This window comes from Accipiter gentilis, chromosome 26 (assembly GCF_929443795.1).
Source record: "Accipiter gentilis chromosome 26, bAccGen1.1, whole genome shotgun sequence".
NCBI classification, from domain to species: domain Eukaryota; kingdom Metazoa; phylum Chordata; class Aves; order Accipitriformes; family Accipitridae; genus Astur; species Astur gentilis.
The window spans coordinates 15107389-15129028 of NC_064905.1; the positions used below are offsets into that span (position 1 = coordinate 15107389).

At 55.1% G+C, this 21640-nt stretch overlaps 1 protein-coding gene across 1 annotated transcript; it reads left to right on the forward strand.

Moving 5' to 3' along the window:
- The first annotated feature begins 8107 nt into the window (after positions 1 to 8107).
- HAND1 (heart and neural crest derivatives expressed 1) lies at positions 8108 to 9284 on the forward strand. Its single transcript, XM_049829529.1, has 2 exons — positions 8108 to 8620; positions 9183 to 9284. The coding sequence occupies exons 1-2, from the start codon at positions 8108 to 8110 to the stop codon at positions 9282 to 9284; spliced, it is 615 nt and encodes a 204-aa protein (XP_049685486.1).
- The last annotated feature ends 12356 nt before the right edge of the window (positions 9285 to 21640 follow it).

Genomic DNA, 21640 nt, shown 5'->3' on the forward strand with positions numbered 1-21640 from the left:
TTTTTCCTTCATGTTCACTGCTCTTCTCGGGAAACAAGGAGCCAAGACCAGAAATGTCTTCAGCTCAAAGCAAACTATTTTGTTTCAGTTGTGAGAACTGGGGAGGGATCGGCTTTTTTACAGGAGTTTTTTCCTTCCAATAAGCTCTATTTCAAACAGTTTTTTTCTCCAGAGCACGTTAGGAGGAGTTGCATATTGGCATACAATAAATAAAGTCATTATGCTCTGCAGGTCTGGATTCACTTTTCACACCATATCCCCATCCCATGACCCCCCAAAAGCAAGGCAGGACGATGTCCACAGCAGCACCACAGACTACACTGACAATAGGACACCCAGTATATCTAGGCCTTTTTCCCCAAAAACATGCCCACCCCACCCCCACCCCGTGCCCATGGGTGCCCTGGAGGCACCAGCACAGCTGTGGTGGGTGCTGGGTCCCAGTTTGGGGTGGGGGATAAGGAGCCCTGGGGAGGCAAAGTGTCACGCTGGACCCAAAAACCAGGGGCTGCCTAGATGATGGGGAGTGAGACCAGGGCAGCTTTTATAAAAAAAAATAAAAATTAATCGAAAAGGTGTTTTCTTGCCCCAAACCACCCACATTCAGGGCCTGCCGGATGAAAGGACAGAGGGTGGCAGGTAGCGGGGGGGTGTCCCCCAGCGCAGCGTGGGGCTGGCACCTCTGCAATGCGTTTGCGATTGTGTATTTCGGGAGCACATTCCAGAGCCGGCCGACGGGCCAGCGCCGGGACGGCAGTGGCTCCGGTGAAGAGCCGGGCAGCCCAACCACCCTTCCCAGTCCACGCCGTCTCTCCCGTACAACACAGTCTTGCAAGGGCTGTGCTTATAAAAGGCAGCGTGGCGAGGTGAAAGGCAGGATATGGCCCGCGGCCGGCAGCGACTTTGCGTCTAAAAATGTTGGTTTTAACTAAAGAAACAGCTGCCTTACAGATCTCCAGATTCACTCTTCTTCTCCCTGTTTTTTTTGGGGGGGACATAAAGCAAAACCCAAGGAAACAACACAAATAACTGATCCCCAGCTTCCCGCCATCTCCTCTCCCCAAATCTTGCATCCTAAAAAGGAAAATATTTGCAGCCCCAGTCTCCTGCCACCTCCCATTTATAAAACAGGGGAAACAAGGGTGGAAAAAAGCATTAAAATTATTTAAAACCCCCAGCCCCCAAATAATTTTCAGTTGCAAAAAAAGTCTTAACAGACGCTTGTTAATTTTTAAAACCATCTCAATCTGCAGAAAATGAACCCAACCTTGAAAAACCATCTTGCCTAACCTGACGGCCTGCCCGGAGGCTGCACGGTCCTCTTGGGATGTGGCGGAGGGAACCAAGGGAAAACCAGTCCCTCTGCTCCCCTGGGAGTGGAGTAGTAACTCCTGCACCTGGGGAGAGAGAAGCCCTGGGATTTGGGGAAAGCTGAGGCTAATCAGGATAATAAGGCACCAGTAACTGCCCTTATCCTCCTACCTTGGCAGCACTGGGAAGTCATAGCCGGACCCAGCACGAGGTACTGTGCAATGCCTCTGAAAAACTTACAGACAAAATGAATTAAAAAACCCCAGGTGGATCTGCACGGAGAGGAGGGTGGGAAGTATGGATGCTGGGACGTGGTCCCACCGCAGGGAAACGTGGGCAGGATGCTGCTCCCTGGCTCCGGCTGCTCCCCAGTGCCAGCACACCGTGCTGAGCCTGCGGCACAGCAGAGCCCCGTTAGAGCATCCCAACCTATTTCGGTGGCCTGGGCCACTGTCACCAGCCTTCTCCTACCGCAAACCCCGTTACCTGCAACGTCACACAAACATGGTGCGGGATAGGAGGAACCCAACCAACGAGCCGGGTCAGTCCCTACGCCAGGCACAGTGCCAGCGGGACAGGAGGGAAGCCCCTCTTTCGAGGAAGGTGGGATGGCGGCGAGACCAGGGACCGGGGAAATCCTTCGTGCACGTGGGGTATCAGGGTACCTGGGGTGGGAAGGACCCTGAGCTCCGACCGTGCCTCCTCCTGCCGAGAGTTGCAAAGCAAGAGCCAACAGAGCAAAAGGTGTGAAGGTGAGTCCCGACGGTGGCACCGCCAGGAGAGCAGAAAGAGGGGGAAAAAGACACATCTCACATCATGACCCACCTCCCTTTTCCCCACTGACACCTATGAGATGATCCAAACCTGCAGCCACGTCCGGCTGAGGGGAAAGTTGGAAGCAGCGAGCCCAGCTCTACCCCATCCAGATCCAGCAGTTTGTCTCCAGCCATGCCCCAAACCAGATGCTTTAGACGAAGACGCCAGGAGCTGCCTTAATAAGCGCTTATGCAATCCTTCTCGCGCGGAGGAAATGTCTTTCCCAATCCCCAGCCATTAGCAGTTGGCTGATGCCCTGGAGCAGGACATTTTAGAGCCCTTGTAAATTTGCTTCAGGAGTGGAAAGTGGACGGAGGAGGGGAAGGCGCTGGTTTTCGTCAGGGACCTGCATCAGCCGGGAGCTCTTCTCCGCTTCTCCCCAGGAGCGGAGAGGTGCCACCACGGGTCAGCACCCAAACCTGTCCCAAGCCAGGGGATCGGGGACGGGGGAAAGTTGGTGGCACCTCCTGCCCCAGGGTCAGCACCCGGCCCCGGGGCTTTGGAGGTCAGTGTTGTTCTCAGCAGGGAATTTGAGTGGGGAAAGAAGAGGCTTTAGGGCAGAAGCAGCACTCCTGTCTCAGTGCGAAAGTTTCTTCTGGATTCAGAGAGTTCAACCGGGGAGCAACTGGACCAGCTCTCCATGCACGTGGCTCACCCGGGCTGCGAGTCGGAGCGCACGGACTTGGTTTTTTCCATCATCTCCAATTGCATGTCCATGACGGCTAATGTAATATAAACAGAAATTCCCTTTATGGCAGGTAGAGCCTCCTTCCGTTGATTTCCGTGGCAATCAGATGGGGCAACAGCACTGTTTTACCCAAGACTCAGGGCACCCACGCCAGCCTGCAGTAATGATTTTGGGGCCGGTTCCAGCAGCGAGCTGCGAGGCTGCCGTTACCTTCCCTTTGCCTATTGTTTGCATCCAAACCTAATTGCAAATTGACATGAGCCGTCTTTGGGGAGCGGCTGCTCCGCTCTGCTCCGTCAGCACAATGAGCCGTTGTTGATACGGCCGCAGCAATTTTCCAGGTTAATTTATGGCCGCCACACCCCATTAGCGGCAATAAATGTGGAGCCCGGTTTTGCCGAAATTGTGAGTTACGATTTTTCAAATAAATACATTTTCCTATAAACCAGCGCTCTGTTTAGTTTGAATGTTCCTCGCAGACACATCCATCTACATAAAATACACAGGAGAGGAAGCTGAGCTGTGACTTTGCTCTGATGACATAAAAACTTTTGTAAACACAATGTCATTTACAGTACGAGCAAGGAGAGAGGACAAAAAATAAACAGCCAGCGCCTGGCGCATCCCTTCAGGAGCACATGGAAAATTTAATAATCTTTTTTCCATAAAGCTTTGTTTTCCTTTTGATTTATCCAGACAGGGCAGTGGCTGCTTGGCCATAAATAGATTGTATTTCTTGAGAGGCAATGGTTGCAATCATCCTTTATGTCGCCGGAGGGGCGGCGCGGGAGGTGTGTGTACAGAGAAGATGCCGCGGATTGCTGCTGAGAACAGGAGCATCCGGGCTGAGCGCAGCCGCCGTGGGTACCCAGTTCGCCCCCAATTCCTCCTGCTCCTTCGGTGGGGCTTTGACAGCCTGAACCCCGCTTGGAGTTGCTCGTGTGATGCTCGCGTTGTAGGATCAAGCATTGTAGCGAGGTAGTTTGGGGGACTCGGGCAGTGTGCGGTTGCGCGAGCACGGGCACGCGTGAGCACCCCTGCTCCCAACGTTCCCCCCCGCCCCTATAAGACCCGTGCCGGTGCAGCAAGACACGCGTGGCAAACCCTCCTGGAAAGCAGGGATGCCCTGTGGGCTTCCACACCCGTGGCGCTGGTCGCCCAGCCTTGGCCGTGACCCTGGGGCTGGGTTCATTGCCAATCGAACTGACTTGGTTTCATTCACTTCTGCGGGTTCTCTCCCTCCTCACGTCGCCGGGAGGAAAATAATCCCCCCAGAGCAGCGACATGCCTGCAGCCAGCCCGAGGCACCTCACCTTGAAGCAGACTCTGCTCGTGCCTCAGTTTCCCAAGGCTTTTTGCAACTGTTCCCCCCAGGCCTCCAGGAGCAGAACTGTTAGGAAAGTGCTGAGTGATTATTATTGCAAGATTTCGGGCGAGTGCTATAAATACCCAGGGGCACCTTTAGACACAACCCAGCTGCCCGGGGGAGCTGGTCCAGCCCCGCTCTGCGCCTGCAGCGGCTGTCGGAGGGGGGGAATTGAAGGCAGCGGCTGGGTACGGAGGTACTTTGGGGCATAACCTGATGGGGGGGACACGGGGGCAGGCCGTGGGGTGTCAGGACTGGGACCTTCCCAGCTGCACCCTGGGGCTGCGGCGGAGCCTGGGGTGCGGGGGGGATGCAGGCACAGGAGGGTGCCGGGACGCTGCAGGGAGACGCTAGCAGGGAAAGACAAGGGGAATATTTTACGGGGCTGCAATGTAAACAGAGCTGGAGCAGAGCCCCTTTTTATGGAGTCCCTGTCCTGCCAGGGCATCTGCCAAAGCCCTGATTTACGCTCCTATTTAGATAAGGGAGCCGGAGGGGCGGGGGGAGCAGAGCTGGCGTCAAAGTCACAGGACAGCCCGGGCTGCCTCTCGCTGGGCGCTGATAAGGAGGTGGCCGAGGGGCCGGGGGCCAAAGCCGCAGCCCCCGTCCCAGGGCAGGGGATGGGTGCGGAGCTAGGTGGCTGCTGCTGAGGTTGGGGTGCTGGGGGCTGCGGACACCCAGGATAACCTCACCCCCCGCCCCGACATGCGGCACCGGCCCCCCCTCGCCATCGCCCAACTGTGAGGGCAGGAAATCTTTCTCTGGGAAGGATTTGAAGGAAAACAGGTGGAGAGAAATGTGGTTCCTCCCACCATGCCAGCCATAAATCGCCTAATCTGAACCGCTTGGCATTCTCCCCCCCACCCCCCATGCAAGCGGGGAGATGTGAAATTAAAGAAACTCACCAAAAGTTTGAGAAGTGCTAAATTTGGACGCCATGACAAAGGCAGTCTGGTTTGATTTAGAAGGTGTCGGCGTGAAAAGGGGCTCCGGTTTTATTATTTTATTAAAACACGAAAGATTAGAACGATTTTCCAAAGGAAAATCAACCCACCGGTCCCACTATTTGCTCAGCTGAGCGCTTCCAAACTGCATGGGGTCCGGGGACCTCCGTCGGGGGGGTTGGGGGGGGATAAAGCAAGATAACGCCCGGGCTTGGGCTGGGCTTACCTGGCTTGGTGGCCGGAGGCTGGAGGTGGCTCTGGCGCACAGCTCGATGCGACGGCTCCGAGTTGGACGTGGCTGTGAGTGGCCCGTGCAATGTAGGGCTATGGGGAGAGAAGGTTGGTTGTTATTTTTTTGCGGGGAGGGGGTATTTTCCAGGGATGGGGTTGGGTGGCACAGACCCCAGCCTGGTGGTGTGCTGGATTGGGGCTTTTACAGGGTTGGGGAGAGGCTCAGTGAGGAGCCTGGCTGGCTTGTAAAGGGGAGCAGGGCACTGCAGGTGATACTGTGCCGGCATGGAAAGGGGGGCGAGGCATGAAGCAGGACCCCTAAACCTCTCCCATGCAGGGACTTGGCCCCCGCTGGCTCTGAGCCGGGCTCAGGAATCCCACCCAGCCACGGGTGTTTTGGAGGAAATCGGGGACATGACGCCCTACCCAAGGCCTGACTCTAACGGGAGAGTAATCACTAGCAAATGTTTGCAGGGTGCTTGTTTAAAGGGAGTGGGGAAGGGGGGGGGGGGGCTTTGCAGCAGCTAAGAACAAAGCGGGGGGGAGCGAAGCTGGGCAGATCCGGAACGGTTCCCCCCCCCCCCCCACCGGGGCCCAGCAGAACCGGAGACCCGCTTGCACCCTGCCCCGGCCCCCCCCCGGCCTCCTGCCTTTGCAACTCGCCTTGTAACAACTAACGATGGAAAATCCGAGGCATTTAAGTGGCTCCCGAATCCGCCCGGGAACCGTGATTGAGAGAAGTCAAATAAAATTTGTCATCTTTAAAATGCAGGAGGACGTTAATGGTGTGTTAGCCTGGATGATTAATACAAGCGCCTGCAAACAACCCTCCAACGTTTCCACCCTCCGCTGCAAGATGAATCGCTGGAAAGCGCCGTTAATCGCTAACATACCTTGGGCCCAAAGCCCCTTCCTGCCCCGCCGTGCTGTGATCGCCACCGCCGTGCCCAGGCTGTCCTCACTGGGAGTAACTGGAGCAAGAGCAGGGGTCGGCCCCAACGTCACCGGGCCAGGCCGGGGGCAAAGCACAGGGGCTGGGAGCCATTGCCCTGGGGATCTTGTCTCCCACGGGTGCAGAGGCGAGCGGGACGTGCTGTCCAGTGCAGGGCCCCACACCGGGCTCGGGTTTGGGGATTGCGGTGAAGTACAAGATCCCAGCCTCAACGGGATCCCCCCAGCCCTTTCGTGGCCAGGCCGGGGCAGGGAAATGCAGGGCAGGTCCCCACTTCGCTATTGTAAATATGTGTGTGTGTGCGGATAGTGTAACTTTTATATACTTATGTATGCGTGTGCACTGTCTCTGCATCATCGGGCAGCATACACGGGTGTGTTTATACGCCACGCGTACAATGCGTACGCGAGTCTACACAGCACATGTATGCAGCATGTGTGTATATGTAACGTATAGACGGTGGCAGCGTGTGCGTAGCATATGCGTGCTGCCGGTTTGTAATATATAGGGGTGCAGTTAAGTGCACGCGTGTAACACATTTGTGGGGTGCGTGTGCGCACAGCACAGATTCGCGTGCGGTGTGTGCAGCACCTCTGCCTTTGTCGTACGCGTAGGCAACACGTCCAGCGTATCTGCGCGAGCAGCATACGCGTGGGGTCCAACCGCGTCCGCGTGCAGCACGCGCGCCTGCGTGTGCATCGGACATCCGTGCAACGCGGGCGTGCTCCGTACACGCGTGCAGCGTGCCCGAAGGCGTGCAGCCCACTGCGTACAACGCACAAAACACGCGTGGGAGACGTGCCCCCCCGCACAGGGAGCAACCTCCCCCCCCCCTCCACCATCACCACCGACCCCGCCCGGCCTCCCTCCGGTGCCTTCTCCTCCTCCTCCTCCTCCTCCTCTCCCCCATCACCCACCTCCCTCGGCGGAGGCTGCCCACGACCCCCGGCTCCGGGTGCGGTACCCACCACCCCGCACCGCCCGACCGGCCCCGCCAGGGACTCCGGAGTTTGGGAAGCAGGGACACCTCCTCCGCCTCCCCTCCGCGGGTCACTGCGGTCCCGGAGCGCCCACCCGGCCGTCGGGGGTCCGGCCACCCGCGACTCGGCTTCCCCCGCATCCGCTGCAGCCTCTCGTCCGTCCCCCCCCCGGGCGCGGTGGTTCTGCGTGGGGGCTCGGATCCCCCCGGCCCGGGGAAGCGGGGAAGCGGAGGGGAGCCAAGGGCGACGGGGCAGGGGCTGGGGTCCGTCCGTCCATCTGTCCGTCCGTTCCCCCCCCCCCCCCCCGCCCCCGTCGGGTGACTCCTCACCCCGTTGTCCCTCAAGGAAGGAGCGGGCGGGAGGCGAGAGCAATCGGCGGAGGTGTGAGCCCGAATAAACCGAGGCAGGAGCGCGGCTCACGCCCCCTCCGCCGCCCCGCTCCCCCCGGGGCCCCCCGAGCATCCTCCCTTGCCCATTGGCTCCGCGGCGAAGGGGGGGGCCCCGGCCCTATATAAAGGCAGGCTCTGGAGGCTCCAGAAGGGGTTAAAAAAAAAAAAAAAAAAAAACCCAACCAAAAAAAAAAAAAAAAAAACCCAAACCCCAACAACCCCCAACCCCAACAAAACCCCCCCCACAACAACAACAAACCCCAGCCCAAACCCCAAAGCCAGCCACCACCATCGCAGCCCCACGCCGGAGCCGTTCTCCTCCCCCCCCCACCGCCGCCGCCGCCGCCGCCCGCCGCGGAGCGCTGCCCGGCCGGCCGCCGCGGCCATGGTGCGTTGCTGAGAGCGGCCCCCGGGGCCAGCGGGGCGGACGATGAACCTGGTGGGGGGCTACCAGCAGCACCACCATCATCACCATCACCATCACCACCCCATGCTGCACGATCCCTTCCTCTTCGGGCCGGCGGCGCGGTGCCACCAGGAGCGCACCTATTTCCCCGGCTGGGTGCTGAACCCGGCCGAGGTGAGCCCGGAGCTCGCCGGGCAAAGTCCTAGCTACGGCCCCGCCGAGTACGGCCCGGCCGGCCAGGGACGGCTGGAGACTCTCAGCGGCCGCCTGGGTCGACGGAAAGGGGTCGGGGGACCCAAGAAGGAGCGGCGGAGGACGGAGAGCATCAACAGCGCTTTCGCCGAGCTCCGCGAGTGCATCCCCAACGTGCCCGCCGACACCAAACTCTCCAAGATCAAGACCCTGCGCCTGGCCACCAGCTACATCGCCTACCTGATGGAGGTGCTGGCCAAGGACAGCCAGCCCGGGGACACCGAGGGCTTCAAAGCCGAGCTCAAGAAGGCCGACGGCAGGGAGAACAAGAGGAAAAGGGAGACGGTAAGAGACGGGCCGGGCCCCCGCTGTCCCGCTCTGCCCGGGGCCGGGAGCGGGCGGGGAAAGCCCCGGGGCTGGGGAGGAGGGAAAAGAAACCTAAAATACTTCGCGGTCCCGCTGGAAGCTTTTTTTTTTTTTTTTTTTCCCCCCAGCTTAAAAATAATAATTAAAAAAAAACACCCGCGGGGGGCACCTCGGAGGAGAAAAGTCCTCCCCGAGGAGCCGGGCGGGCTCCCGGGCACTTTCCCCGAGGGATAAACCCCCGGGACCCGCCGGTTCGTCCTTCCCCTCTCCCGGCCGCTTTCCCGGGACGAGCGGGAGCGGGTGTTGGTTCGGAGTCAAGGGCGGCCGCTTCTCTCCCTGCTGCAGCGGGCGGGATGGGGGTGGTGGGGATCCCCCCCCCCCCCCAAAAAAAAAAAAAAAACCCACTTTTTTATCCTCGGGGCGATAAAAGCCGCTGGGAGCCCCGAGGCGGGCGCAAGGTGCGGGCGGCCCGGGACCACCGCTCCGCTCCTGACGGCTCCTTTCTCCCCCCCCCCCCCGCTCCCCATCTCCTCTCCCGCAGCAGCCCGAGGTCTACTCGCAGCCTTTGGGCCACGGCGAGAAGAAGCTGAAGGGCCGGACGGGTTGGCCCCAGCAGGTCTGGGCTCTGGAACTGAACCCCTGAGGTCTGACCCGACGGCGCTCCCCTACCCCCCTCCATCCCGCTCACCCCTCCATGTGCAATGTCGGAGAAGAGCCCGGCCCGGCTCCCGGAGCCCATCCAGGCGCAGGGTGCGGGGATCCCGGCCCCGCCGAGAGGGATGCTCCGCGGGAGACAAGCGAAAAGCGCCTTGAGGGGCCGGATCCTGCCCGCCCCGTCGGCAGCGGGGACCGGCCGGGCCATTTCCCACCCCCCGTTCCTCCTCGCTCCTTCCCCCGTTTGCAGTAATCGTTGTTCCTTCCCGCTGTCAGCAGCGATCGGCGGCTCCTGCCCTCCCGGGCCGGGCTGAAACGGTTTAATTCGTTTGTAAATACAAGCCCGTCCCCGTCCCCGTCCGCTGCCTGACCGACGTGTGGCTGCGGTGAAACTACCTAGAGGTGCATTTGGGAACGCTCCTGTGCCGGGTTTTCTACCTCAGATCTGCATGACCACTTCCCGAGGGACCGGGCGCGCCACACCACGTATTTAAAACGGAATAATTAAAAAAAAAAAAAAAAAAAATTAAATAAAATAAAATTTAAACTTTACGCAAACAGCCTCGGGTCCGACCCCTCTGCCTTCCCCTGCTCCCGAGATCGCGCTGCTGCAGCCGGGCTCCCGGCCCTCCTGTCCGCAGGGGCGAGGGGTGCTGCGGGATTCCGGACTCCCCTGAAGCCAGTGCCCTGCTGTGGGGTCGATCCATGCGAGGGAATTCCCTCCCGTGGGGCTCGGGCAGCTCCCTGGGATCCTCCAGGACTTTTTCATGCCGTGCTTGCTCACCCCGGAGGCTGGCAGGGCTCTGCGAATGTCTGCCCCAGGGCACAAACTCTGCCCGTGCCCTACAACCCCTTCCCTCCTGACCCAGGGGACCTGCTGGAGGGACCGGACTTGTATTTGGCTGGGGGAAGGATGGCAGGATCAGGCCTTTACAGCGTCTGGATGGCACGAGCACCGTGGAGCTGTAGAGCCCCAGTTTTATTGCTGCCACGCAGAGAACCAGGGATCTGCTCCCCTTCCCTGCCCAGGCAGCTCCCCTGCACGGCTCTGGCACTGGCATCGCTTTCTCACAGGGATCCCCTCCGAGGTCCTGCCTTGGCCACATTTTGAAGGAGCAACGTCCTCTCCTCGCTGTCCGAACAACAGATACCACCAGCCTCAGAAACACCAACGCTCACGCACCCCAAAGTTGTCTCTGTCACCTCTCAGGCATAAATCCTTAATAATCCTTAACAATTAAAGCCAAATCCTTGTTCCTTTATTCTGTGCACACACAGCTCTGTTACCGAAGGGTGGCTTCCAAGACGTGCGTGCACGGGCTCAGGGCCTGATCCTGCCTTCCCAGCCTGGCCACGCCGCCGTTCCCGGAGACACCGGGATAAAACCTGATGCTCGGCCGGCTGCTTGGGGCAAAGAAAACCGTCACGGGGAAGAGTCATACGTTACTGTAGGGTTAATCTGAGGGCTCAGCTGGGAGCATTAAATTTTCTATTTTAAACCAAGCTTTTGCTTGCAACTAAAGGTATAGAAATAATGATACAACATCCATAAATCGCTGACACGTCGATCAATCTGTGCATGTGCAGCCGCGCGCACCAAAAATACACCAGCTGACCCGTGGGGAAGGAGCTTGGGTTTTATAACCACTTTGTGCATGTGCACAAATACAGACGGATGGACACACAAATATTGGGGGGTATGGATGGCGTGATTAAAGATCGCAGAGTGATCAGGCTGCGTGAATCACCCTTCCCTCGCTTCGGAGCCACTGCACGGCCGCCTTCCCAGCCCCTGATCTGTTTTCTGATCTCTTTGAATGAGGCCAAGATGAAAATTGACTGCCCGAGCGGAGCAATGCGTGCAGTGGTTTTTTTTGTTTGTTTGTTTGGGCTATAAAAAGTTTAGCACAGCACCAAGTCCACGAGTGAAGTTAGAATAGAGCATTTCTAAACCTAAACACATTCAAGGGAAAAAAAGGAAAGAAGAAAATGTACAGAAAATCAGCCATAAAATAGGATATTTGGGGCTAAGTTTCACAGTTCCTTAAAGGGCTGGGTTTTTACGGCAAAGTTCCCAAACCATCACTAACGTTATAATCCAGCGCCCCATAAATGTGTCCAGCCCCAATCCTGTTTACATGTACCAGCTCTTATTGCCGTATCCGTAAGGTACCAGTCGGGGCTGCCCCTCGGCATCGGGTGAGAGAAAGGGTTAAACGGGGACCCGGGACTTGCTCTGCTGTGTAAGGTGGGAGGACTGCACAGGAGTCGGTGTCCTCCGTCCACACCAGGCTCTACCTGAGACATCACCTGCAGCCTGGGGACCCTCCCTCACCCCACTAAAAACCTCCAGTGGATTTTTTTCTTGTGGGGTTCCAGCTTTGCTTCTGGGAAGGGGGCACCCTCCACAGCCGGGGCGACGCTCTGCCTGCATCCGCAGGATTGTTGCTTTTCGTATGCCGAGTTGGTGGTGGTGGTACCTGCCGGCTGCAAACTTCTGGGAAAGGACTCCCCCGTGCCAGCCTCCCTCACTCCTTCATGGTTTTCCAAGTGAAAACACTCTCCATTTCCATGCCTGCAGAGGGTTTCCCTGCCCAGCAAGGGGATTTTCCTGTGAGATTGGCTCAGCGTTTTGTGTGCGCGTGTGAAAAAAACCACTAAGCATTTCTTGTACCCCAGGGCTTCACTGCTCCCCAAAATGTGCACTTTGGGGGGAGTGTATTTGCAAGCAGTGAGCTCCGTCCCCACCTCGGCACCACACAGGCGGCTCCGCTGCTCCGGGGCTGGGAAGGGGTGTCCATGCCGAGCTCGGGACTGGGTTCAGCCTAGGATGGGGTCACCCCCTTCACCCCTGAAGGGAACGGAGCTGCAGGGGGGGTGGGAGCCCTACACGGGGACAGTCTCTGTTCCTCAGCCAGCAGACCTGAGCGGCTGGGAGAGGCGTCCCGGCAGCCTCCGGCAGGCAGTGGAAGGGGTCCCGGTGCTGGCTACACCAAATCTGGGTGGAAGAAGAACCATCTGGCCACCAGCTTTAAATTTTTGGCCATCTAACACATCGGCCGGGGGAGGTGGCCCTGCACACACCTCCGGCTCGACCCTGCCGTGAACTTGATGCCGTTGGGAAGCATCACGCTCCCGGCACGCAGGCTTGAGTCTGCAGTTGCCCGGACAGAAGCACATGCACGCAGGGATCGCTTGGCCCTGGGGCAACATCATACGTGCCGTGCCGTGTCCCCTGCCGCTGGAATTCAGCCACGAGGGACGGTGGAGGGGACCTGGCTGCCCTGCCTGGCCCCTCGCCCCCCTGCCTGGCCAAGGGGGCAAATGCTGGGGGCAGAGGGGCTGTCGGGTGCTTGCCACCTCGCAGTCTGGGGTTTGGTGTGCAAAGAAATGGCTCCCTTTTTGCCTTTTTTTTTTTTTTTTTTTTTTTACCCTTCCTGCCAAGCCCAGACCCTGCTTGTTGTTGTTGTAGGTATTTATGGGCCTGTTTATCTGATCTCGGGGGAGCCTATTCTTATCTCAGAAGCAGCAAGGGAAGGGTTACACTGGACAGCTCGGTAGACAGTATGGAGCCAAATAAAATACCAATCTGACAAAAAAAAAAAAAAAAAAAAAAAAAAGGAAAAAAAAAGAAAAAAAAGGGAAAGAAACACCCAGCCCCAGCCACCCTCTCACCCAGGAGTGCGGGGGTACCTGGAGCAAACCTGCAAGGCCAGAGGAGCGTCCGATGTTTCTGCACAGCTCCACTTCCCTGCTCCCCGGGCTGGATCCTGGAAGGGACCCGGCTCCGCACGCACCCGACACCACCTTCCGCGGGCAAAGACTCGGGCAGCAGCCCCCAGACGAGCTCTGTCCAGGCTGCGGGCTGGGACCCAGCTCAGCGCTTGTCGGCCCCCAAAACAGCACAACCCCGGGCAAGAAATGCCCAGGCACACAGCAGAGGAGAGAGCGCGTCTTCGTGTCGCTGAAAGAGGGGAAGAAAAAGAAATTATTTTTTTTTTTTAAGTTCCAGGTGGGTTGTTCTGGCAGTTGGGCCACGATGCTGGTGTTTGCTGTTTCCCTGGGGTGAGCACGGAAATGTCCCTGCTCGGGATGAGAGGCACAGGCGGTCCCCAGCCCCGGCAGGGACTCGCTCAAGGTCACCCCGAAGGTCATGGCCAGGGCCGGGGCTGCTGCCTCCCCTCCAGGGGCCTCTCTGGCCTGGCCCCAGCCGGTGACACAGGGCTGGGGGAGGCAAGGGGCAGGGGGGAACCCCCCCGGACACCTCGCTGGTGGGGAGCAGCGGGGAGCCCCATCCCTGCTCCGGCCTCTCCAGAGCCCAAGGGTGCAGCATGGCTGGGCTAGAGTGAGTAGGGCGCGATGGGATGGGGCTGGATGGGATGTCCCCTCTCGCCGTGCCAAGCAGGGGGGCAAGGGCAGCCCCCATGGCAGGGGTCCCCCCCCCAGTTCTTGCCCCATTCCCCACTCTAATTACGCACTCTTAAGGAAGCGCCTGTAGTTTTGGCCATTTAAGGTAGCCCCAGCCCCTCTCAGTAAGGGTAATTGGGTCATAATTTGTTTTCGGTGTCAAGATGGCGTCAAAGATAAGACAAAAATCTCCAGGTTTGGGGGCTAAAGAGACAGGAGAAATCCTGACCCGGGGCCGACCTCGGAGGAATGGCCACAAGCCCCAGTGAGTAACATGGCAGGTGAAAGATTTACTGCCAGGGGAGCTTTTTGATCCTCTCCCAACACTCGGAGCCTCTCAGCCCAGTTGCTGGCTCCCAAGTCAGACTGTCTCCTGGGAGTACCCGCTCAGGTGGGAAGGTTTTCTGTCCAGCAGAGGCCCCCTCAGCTGCAAAGTTCATGACATGCAATAGTTCTTCCTCAAAACTCCATGCTTCTGGAGTCACGTGGTTCTGAGACCCATCTAAAGAGAAGATGCATTTCCAATCCATAGCTGTAGAAGTGATGTCCAGGCATGGGAAGACTCGAGCCACAAGGCAGATGAAGGCTCTAACTTTATTTTCTTTCTTCTATTTTATTTTTTTTAATAAATCCAAGCTTTCTGGCTTTTCACCCCTATGGCTGTCCCTCCTTGGGTCTGCTAGCACTGAGCTCTGCCCAGGGTGCATTTCTCCACGCAGCTGCCTGTGCTGGGAGAAGACCAAGAGCACTGCACCCCGGTCCCAAGACTATCCTTCAAATAACAAACTCACCGTCCACCCCATGCCCCTACCTCTCCAAAGCCAACCTTCATTGCTCCCCTCCACGAAGGCCCTTTCCCCAGTGCAGGGTGTTGGGAGAAGTGAGTATTTACTCCTCTCACAAGACTCACGTGCTTGGTGTGGGGCTAGCAAAAGTGCTCACCATGCCTTTCTGCAGAATGACCCATCCTTGTCCCGCTCAGTGGTGGAGCAATCCCATTAGCAAGCATCTTCTCCGGCAGCAACAACACTTTGCTGCCAATTTCCCGCTGATCTTCTCCCACAACATCTCAGCACAGCCTTCAGGTGAAGCTGGATGGCGTGGGATGGCACAGCAACCCACTTGTGCCCCACACAACAGCTGGATTTAAGGTCCAGGGTGGAAGCTGGCTGGGAGCTGGGTCTGTCTGGTGGAGGATCAGTGCTGTACAGCTCAGGGCAAGGGGTAAAAACAGCCGGGCACTTTGCTCAGCAGGACTCTGTGCCATCTCCATAGCTGTGTGATGCTGGACAAGCTCTGTCTCTCCTGGCTACTCCAAAGCTAAAGCGCAACAGCAAACCTGGAGCTGCCACAGCTCCAGGAGCCTGCAGATCAGAAGGGCCAAGGAGCCAGATGGACCTGCTGGAGCACAAGTGGGAAGTGCAGGCTGGTAGGAGAGTATTTACCGGCGAGAGGAGTGCGAGACCAGCAGTTACCCTGGAGGCTTGAGCTGAGGGACTGCAAGGCAAGAGCATGCACTTGGAGCTGATTCCTTGGGATGGATCCCCGAGGCAGGGAAGGTCCTTGCTTGCAAAGTTTCTTTTTTCCCTACTTGTTCTTTTGCATGAGGAGTTCAGGTCCTGACCACCCTGAAAGACTTTACAGTAACCAGAGAAGTAGGGGAATTTGTGGCGTCACTAGTGGCTGAAAGCTGAGGAATTGAGAGGAAAAGGGATTTTTTTTTTTTTTCCTTAGACTGCAGCTACCTTGACAAAATTCTCATGGCCTGTAACTGACCCGCAGGAGCAGCCGGGGGCGGGGGCGTGGGGGCTAGAGGAGGGTGGTTTAATTGCCTCAGCCGGGAACTCCTTCCCAAACTGAGAAGCTGGAAGGAGTTTCAAGTCTGAGCTAGTGCACAAAGCTTGCGTCAACCCCAAAACTCCCTCCTCTGCTCACCTTCACTGTTCAGCTTCCGCTACTTCAGTCCTGTGTCTGATGGAGAGAAGGAGGGCAGGCTTTGCACTGAAGCTCATCAGCTTGACTCAAACTCGAGCCTGGGCTGCTGTGTTCAACAACTCACTCTACAAAACAGCTAGGAACCAAGCCAGCTACTTAGAGATAAACCCACGCAATTCCACACCCAGCGCCCTTTTGGGCTCCTATTTCTAGGAACGTGGCATAAAGAGGTGGGAAGGCCCTTGTGGAGACACCTTTGTTGGCCTGCTTTGGGGAATGCGTGAAGACTTGGAGCAGATGAGTAGCAGGGAGGAGTGGGGAAAACAGGATCAGGAAAAGGAGAGAAGGGAGGACAAGAAATCGCCTGGTGAGGGACAGCAGCTCCCTGGCACTGTAGTTTCTGCTAGTCTAATAAGAAAAGCCCTGTCTGTACCCAGTGCTATCACTGCACCAATGAAGAGCCTTCAACCTGCTTTTTATACCCAGGAAAATAGAGACACAGAGAGCTGAGGTAAGCTGAGGCCAGCGGTAGCGCACCAAGGGCCATGCTTATGACATGAGCGTCAGGGTTCATGGGCAGTAAACCACTGGAAATTCCAGGAAAAATTTAAATAACCTGATTCTGCTGGGAAGGTGGGTGTGGAACAACGAGAAGGTGCTGGGCTATTTCCCCCATATCTCCATGCAGAGGGGCTGGATATGGCGCCTGCCTTTCCCTCCTCAGCCCAACGAAGGGCCTGAAATTTGGACAGCAAGCCACCGAACAGGAGATCAGATTGCTCAGGGCTGCCTGCCAGGCCATGGCTGCCGGCCTGCCGTCTGCTCAACAGGCGCAGGAGCTGGCAAAAACCCAGACACCAAACTGAGCTACAAACGAGCCGGCTCCAGGACCACTGGATACAACCCACCACCTTCCCTTTTCTAAAGTCGGACTTGCCCACACAGGCATCAAGACCAGGAAGAGGCACAGGCGATGCTCACACACCTCTTGGACTCAGAGCCTCCTCTGCTTTGCGACCACAACCTGGGTTAGTGAGCTTGCTAATGCGGTGTCCATCATTGTGCTCTCTGGTCCCTGGCAGTCCATACATGCGGTGGGAGAAGTAGCAGAGCCATCCCGATGCTTCCTTCTTCCCGTCTCGCAGTCCCTGCTCTTCTCCACAGGCACCATGGTGCTCCCTGCCAAGGGTGCCGCAGAGATCACGGAGGACTTCCTGCAACATGTAAAGGGAACAGGTCTTGGAGAAAGTTCCAAAAACAATTAAGTAAAAGCACATTAGGGGGCTTTGAGGTACTTAGGGAAGAAGCCAACACCGCCTGCTAGGATAAGAGATGTGAAATCGGCTCCAGCTCCTGGCAAAGTGAGATTGAGTGCTGGCAGAGCCGTGCAGTCATCCCTTATTGGATAAAGGGGAAATAAAAAAATAAAGGAAAAAAGAAAAGCAAGCCCTAAGGCTCTCCTCTGCACACTCCCCTGCTCAACCACATCTCTAAAACATAAAACCATTAAATCCACATTCGCATTTTTCCCCAGTCCTCTGCACTGCCCTTTCTGCTGGGGAGCAGAGAGCCGAAGCCTGGTTTCCATCAACATTGCAAGGAGGCCGTAGGACGGCTCACGCAGAGAATCGGACGTGTTCAATTTCAATGTCCAACCACGAAAAAAAACCAACCCCAAACAAACCATTTTTATGATCTCCATGTCCCACTACAGCATAATCCCACTTCTGGTTTCTGACAAGTACGGCCAGCTTCTACCGAGGAGGCATCTTCGGGACGGGAAAATGGCTTTGGTCCCCGCTGCCAGCTGCCCTGGGCTCCGAGGTGCAGCTGCAGAGCACCCACCACTGGGTTACTGAGCTAACACTGCCCTCGCACGGCAGAGGGACGTGCAGTTTTAGGCTCATCAGATCAATCTGGCGGTTGCTTACTTTCTCAGCGTATGTTAAAAAGACTGAGCGGGTTCCTCCTTGGTTTTGAGCTTGAAATCTTCTCTGGGTTTCTTGGCTGGGAGCAAACATGACATTAAGCAGCATTACTCATCAGCCTATACAAGTAACAGATTGAATGACAAGAGTTTATTTGTATCACCAGAGTTGCCGTTATACCTTCTCATGCTAAAGACGGCACCTGCACAACAGGTTGCTGCTTACAGCTGTCCTCCTTCACCCCTTCTGCCTTTCCTCCCTGGGCAGGACACTTTCTCACTGTGCTGGCAGAAGAGCCCACAGTCACCAATTTGGGAATGCAAATGACACATCTCTTCCCCTTCCACTGGGGTGTGTTGCCCTTGTTCTCACCTGAAGACTTTTCCCTGATACCTCCTAAAAAAGCTTGACAACACGCACATGATGCCCTGTAAAGTGATCCACCCTTGCTCCTTGTTTTGTGGCACCCACCTGTGTCACCTCTGGTCTGGCCTTCTTCAACTGAGAGTTTCCCGAGACAGGGACAACACTCCTGTAGCACGGCAGACGTTGCCTTGCACAAAAAGATCCTGGTTCATTGCAAAGGCCTCCAGACACGTCCACAAATGCAGGCACTGAGGACACTGGGATTGGTTTTTGATGCGCCAGCTCAGTCTGCCCCAGCTCTCCAACACATCAAGGTCAGTCTTTAACTAAGAGAATATTAGACTCAAACATAACTAATGATCACCGATTGTTTTGCAGAGCAAAACATCAACACAATTTGATTCAGCTCCCTAAGTCTCTTCCCTGCGGTCCCCACTCCCTTGCTACTGAAAGCTAATACCCTGGGATGTAGGACAGGGGGGACCAAGCGTCTCCTGCATGCATCACTGGCAGTATAAACAGGCACGTTCTGCACAGCTGGAAGTCACCATACAGCGGCAACAGAAGCTGCCACCCTCCTCTCAGAGGGCATTTTATCCCTTGATATGAATTGAACGATGAGGAGGAGACAGGTCAGTAAGTTGTAGGACAGCACCAAGGAATATGGATACAGGAAATGCTGTGGGATTGTTTTGGGGAGAATTATCTGTGCAAATCTTTATTGCATATCAACAGTGCAATTTAATTTGACAGTGATAAATTCAGGTCATGTATTTGAGTTTAAAGCTCTCAACATCCTATTACCCTCCTCTGTGAAAGCCCAAGTATCTGAAAAGCTACACTACAACCTCTTTCCTAGCTAAAAATCAAGGCTAAAGCATGCCTCAGGACACTGCCAGCAGAGCCTTAGGAAATGCCATGATAGGGTTCAGGAGAACAAGTGTTCGAGCCCCAGTTTCTGGCATCAGGATGCTATGTGTCAGCACTGCTCTGGAGTAGCACCCACCTTGTCAGCTAGGCATGCAGCTTCAACTCTGGACAACAGGAGCTAGAAGTCATGCATGAAGCATAGGGAAGGGTATACTTGAGGAGGAGGCAGAAGCACAGGATTGAACTAGACATAAATAAGATTCATTAGGAAATACAAATCAAATGAGACGCTGCACTTAATTGACTGTTCATGATACAGGGGGGAAAAAATCCCCATCATAGAAAAGCCCAACACTCCCCAAAACGCAAGGTCACATGGCTCTCCAACAACCTCCATCTTTCTTGTGAATTGTCTTTTTGTTGCATTCAAAAGACTCCATGATTTGCATCTGCGCAACCCACACAGGTTTGTCACAAAATCTCCCATCACCTGAGTTTTCTACTTCAGGCGTGACGTACCCTAGTCAGCAGTGCCATCCTCTCCACGTCTGCAATATTTTGAGGCCTGGAGAGGTGGGTGGGAAACGACAGTGTACCAGAGAAGTCTGGCACAAAACATCCATGCAAAGCAGAACTCCATTGGCTCTGGAGCCAAAAGTGCTAAGGGCAGAAAGGCAAACAGAAGGGAATACAGGCCTTGTTGCTAGATAGATCATTTATTAAAGTGAAATTCAGCATTTTATCTTTGTCAGACAGTACAGAGTTAAAGTCTCATACACAGTGGAAGCAGGACATTTCCTACACCTCAGAGAAATGAGTTCTACAGTTTTTGCTATAAGTTACTAAGTTGCTTTAACAATACACAGCTATATTACACAGTTAAAAATACAAGGTGTCCAAAACATTTGGCATAAGATCAGCACAACACATGGAGGCCAGAAACAGAAGAGGGAACACAGTTTTTCTCTCCCAGTAAGCCCGCTAAAGGACTCCAAGCCATTCTGCAAGTTACCTGCTATTCACCTCCCCTGCACTCTAGCTGCGGAGCAGAGAGCTGCAGCTAGGACAGGAGTAAAAGCAGCTCTGTTAGGGCTCAGCTAAGTAAGAGGCTCCTGGAGCCTGCTGATGTACAGGATGGCCTGCAGAGTTGCTTGCAAGGGAAGTTCAGGTTTAAGGCAGGAGCCCCGCCCTCTCCCCACACTTTCTTCAACCATTTAATTCATTCCAAACAGATGTGTTCACAGGCAAGTCGAAAACGCGAGGACCAGGGATAGCTGTGAAAAGTGCAAGGAGTATCTTACATCGTAACAGTTCATTTGCACTTTGAAAGTGGAAAATGAGAACTCCCTAGCTCAGTAAGCTAGAGATGGCTAAAGGGCATCAGTGACAAGAGGAGTGAGGCATCAACAACATTCCTTCACCTTTGGGACTCTTCAGTCAATGCTCTGGGGCAGTACAAGGACTCCTTTTGTACAGGAGGCTGGCTACCTTGTATTACCCACTCTTTTAAACTGTAGAGGCAAAGTGACTCTAGTGCTCTAGGGAAGTATAAGGATCTGCAAACTTAAATAAACAGTCCCCCTGCAGACCATTTCTCTCCCCTCCAACTGCAGTTACTGCTGAAGATCTCCCATTGGTATTTACATTTGGCTCAACCAAAAGATGTAAAGTGCACAGCTCCCTCCTTCTTCCCCTCTCATAAAACATCCATTACAAGAGCTAACACAGAACAAATCTTCCTCCACGCTGCTAACCATGGAAGCATGTTTTCTTCAGTCTCTCTGTGGGCCACATCCTGTTTCATCTTCTCTGTGCCATCATGACCCACTTGAAAACTCACACTTACTGTGGATTATTTCGGCTCTTGTTTTCAAAGCCTCTCTGAATCCAGCTTGCACTTAAGACTAACTTTAAATGCCAGACTTGATATGTTTTGGTCAAGTCTTGCACACTAGGGTATCTAGCGGTTTACAGCCACATTTCTAAGGAAAACTGGGACACCAGAGTACTGGGGACAAGTGGTACAAACCTGCCCACTCTGCTTTTCTCAGGCTGAGCATCTAAAGTGCCTGGCAAAAGAAACATTAGCTTTTAATGCAATCATTTACTTCAGGTTGATATACAGTATTCTTTGAGATGCAGAAATTCAAAAAAACTGCACCCTAACACAGCCTCCTTGGATATATTTGCACTTTTCAGCCATCAGATTGCCACTGACTCAAGTCTTCGCATGCTTCCAACTCCCTTGAGTTGAGCTCAAGCCGATAACTACCAGCAATGATTTCTTCTTCCCTTAAAGTGAGCAGAGGGTCAGCATACAGGATGAAATTAACCCCGGAAGAGATGTTTCCACATTATTTGGATTTCATACTAATGGCTTTGGATCTATTCAGAGGTCTAATGAAGTTAATGCAACTCTTCAATGAGAATTGAATTAGGCTATGTAATTGAATTAGGCTGTATAATGGCTGGAGGGCTTCCAAGGCGATTCCTCTGCCCCAGGGTGAATGTCACCTATGCAGACTTGTAAGAAATAAGCTTCCACTATTATAAATGGAAGATGACATCTGGTCATCCTCCAAGCCCCCAAGGCTTGTGCTCCATGGTTCAAAGCTAGACAGAATTTAAGGCCCATCTGTGAAAAGCAAAATATTAAAGGAAAAAAAAAATAATCTTATCATACCAGCCAAAGCGATTTGGGTCTTCTACCTTTCCAACAAGTCCCATCTGAAAGTGCTGAGAAAATGTCCCACCTCATGGCTTCACAAGTGTGAGGTTCAAACACATTTACTTTGAAGTTTAAAACAAAAAGTTGGAAAGTCTTTTTTAATTGGCATGC

Bases quoted from the DNA above. Each gene is read 5' to 3' on its own strand.
- HAND1 (XM_049829529.1), top strand. From the start codon at position 8,108: ATGAACCTGGTGGGGGGCTACCAGCAGCACCACCATCATCACCATCAC. The intron at 8,621-9,182 runs GTAAGAGACGGG...CCTCTCCCGCAG, and splicing joins ACAAGAGGAAAAGGGAGACG to CAGCCCGAGGTCTACTCGCA.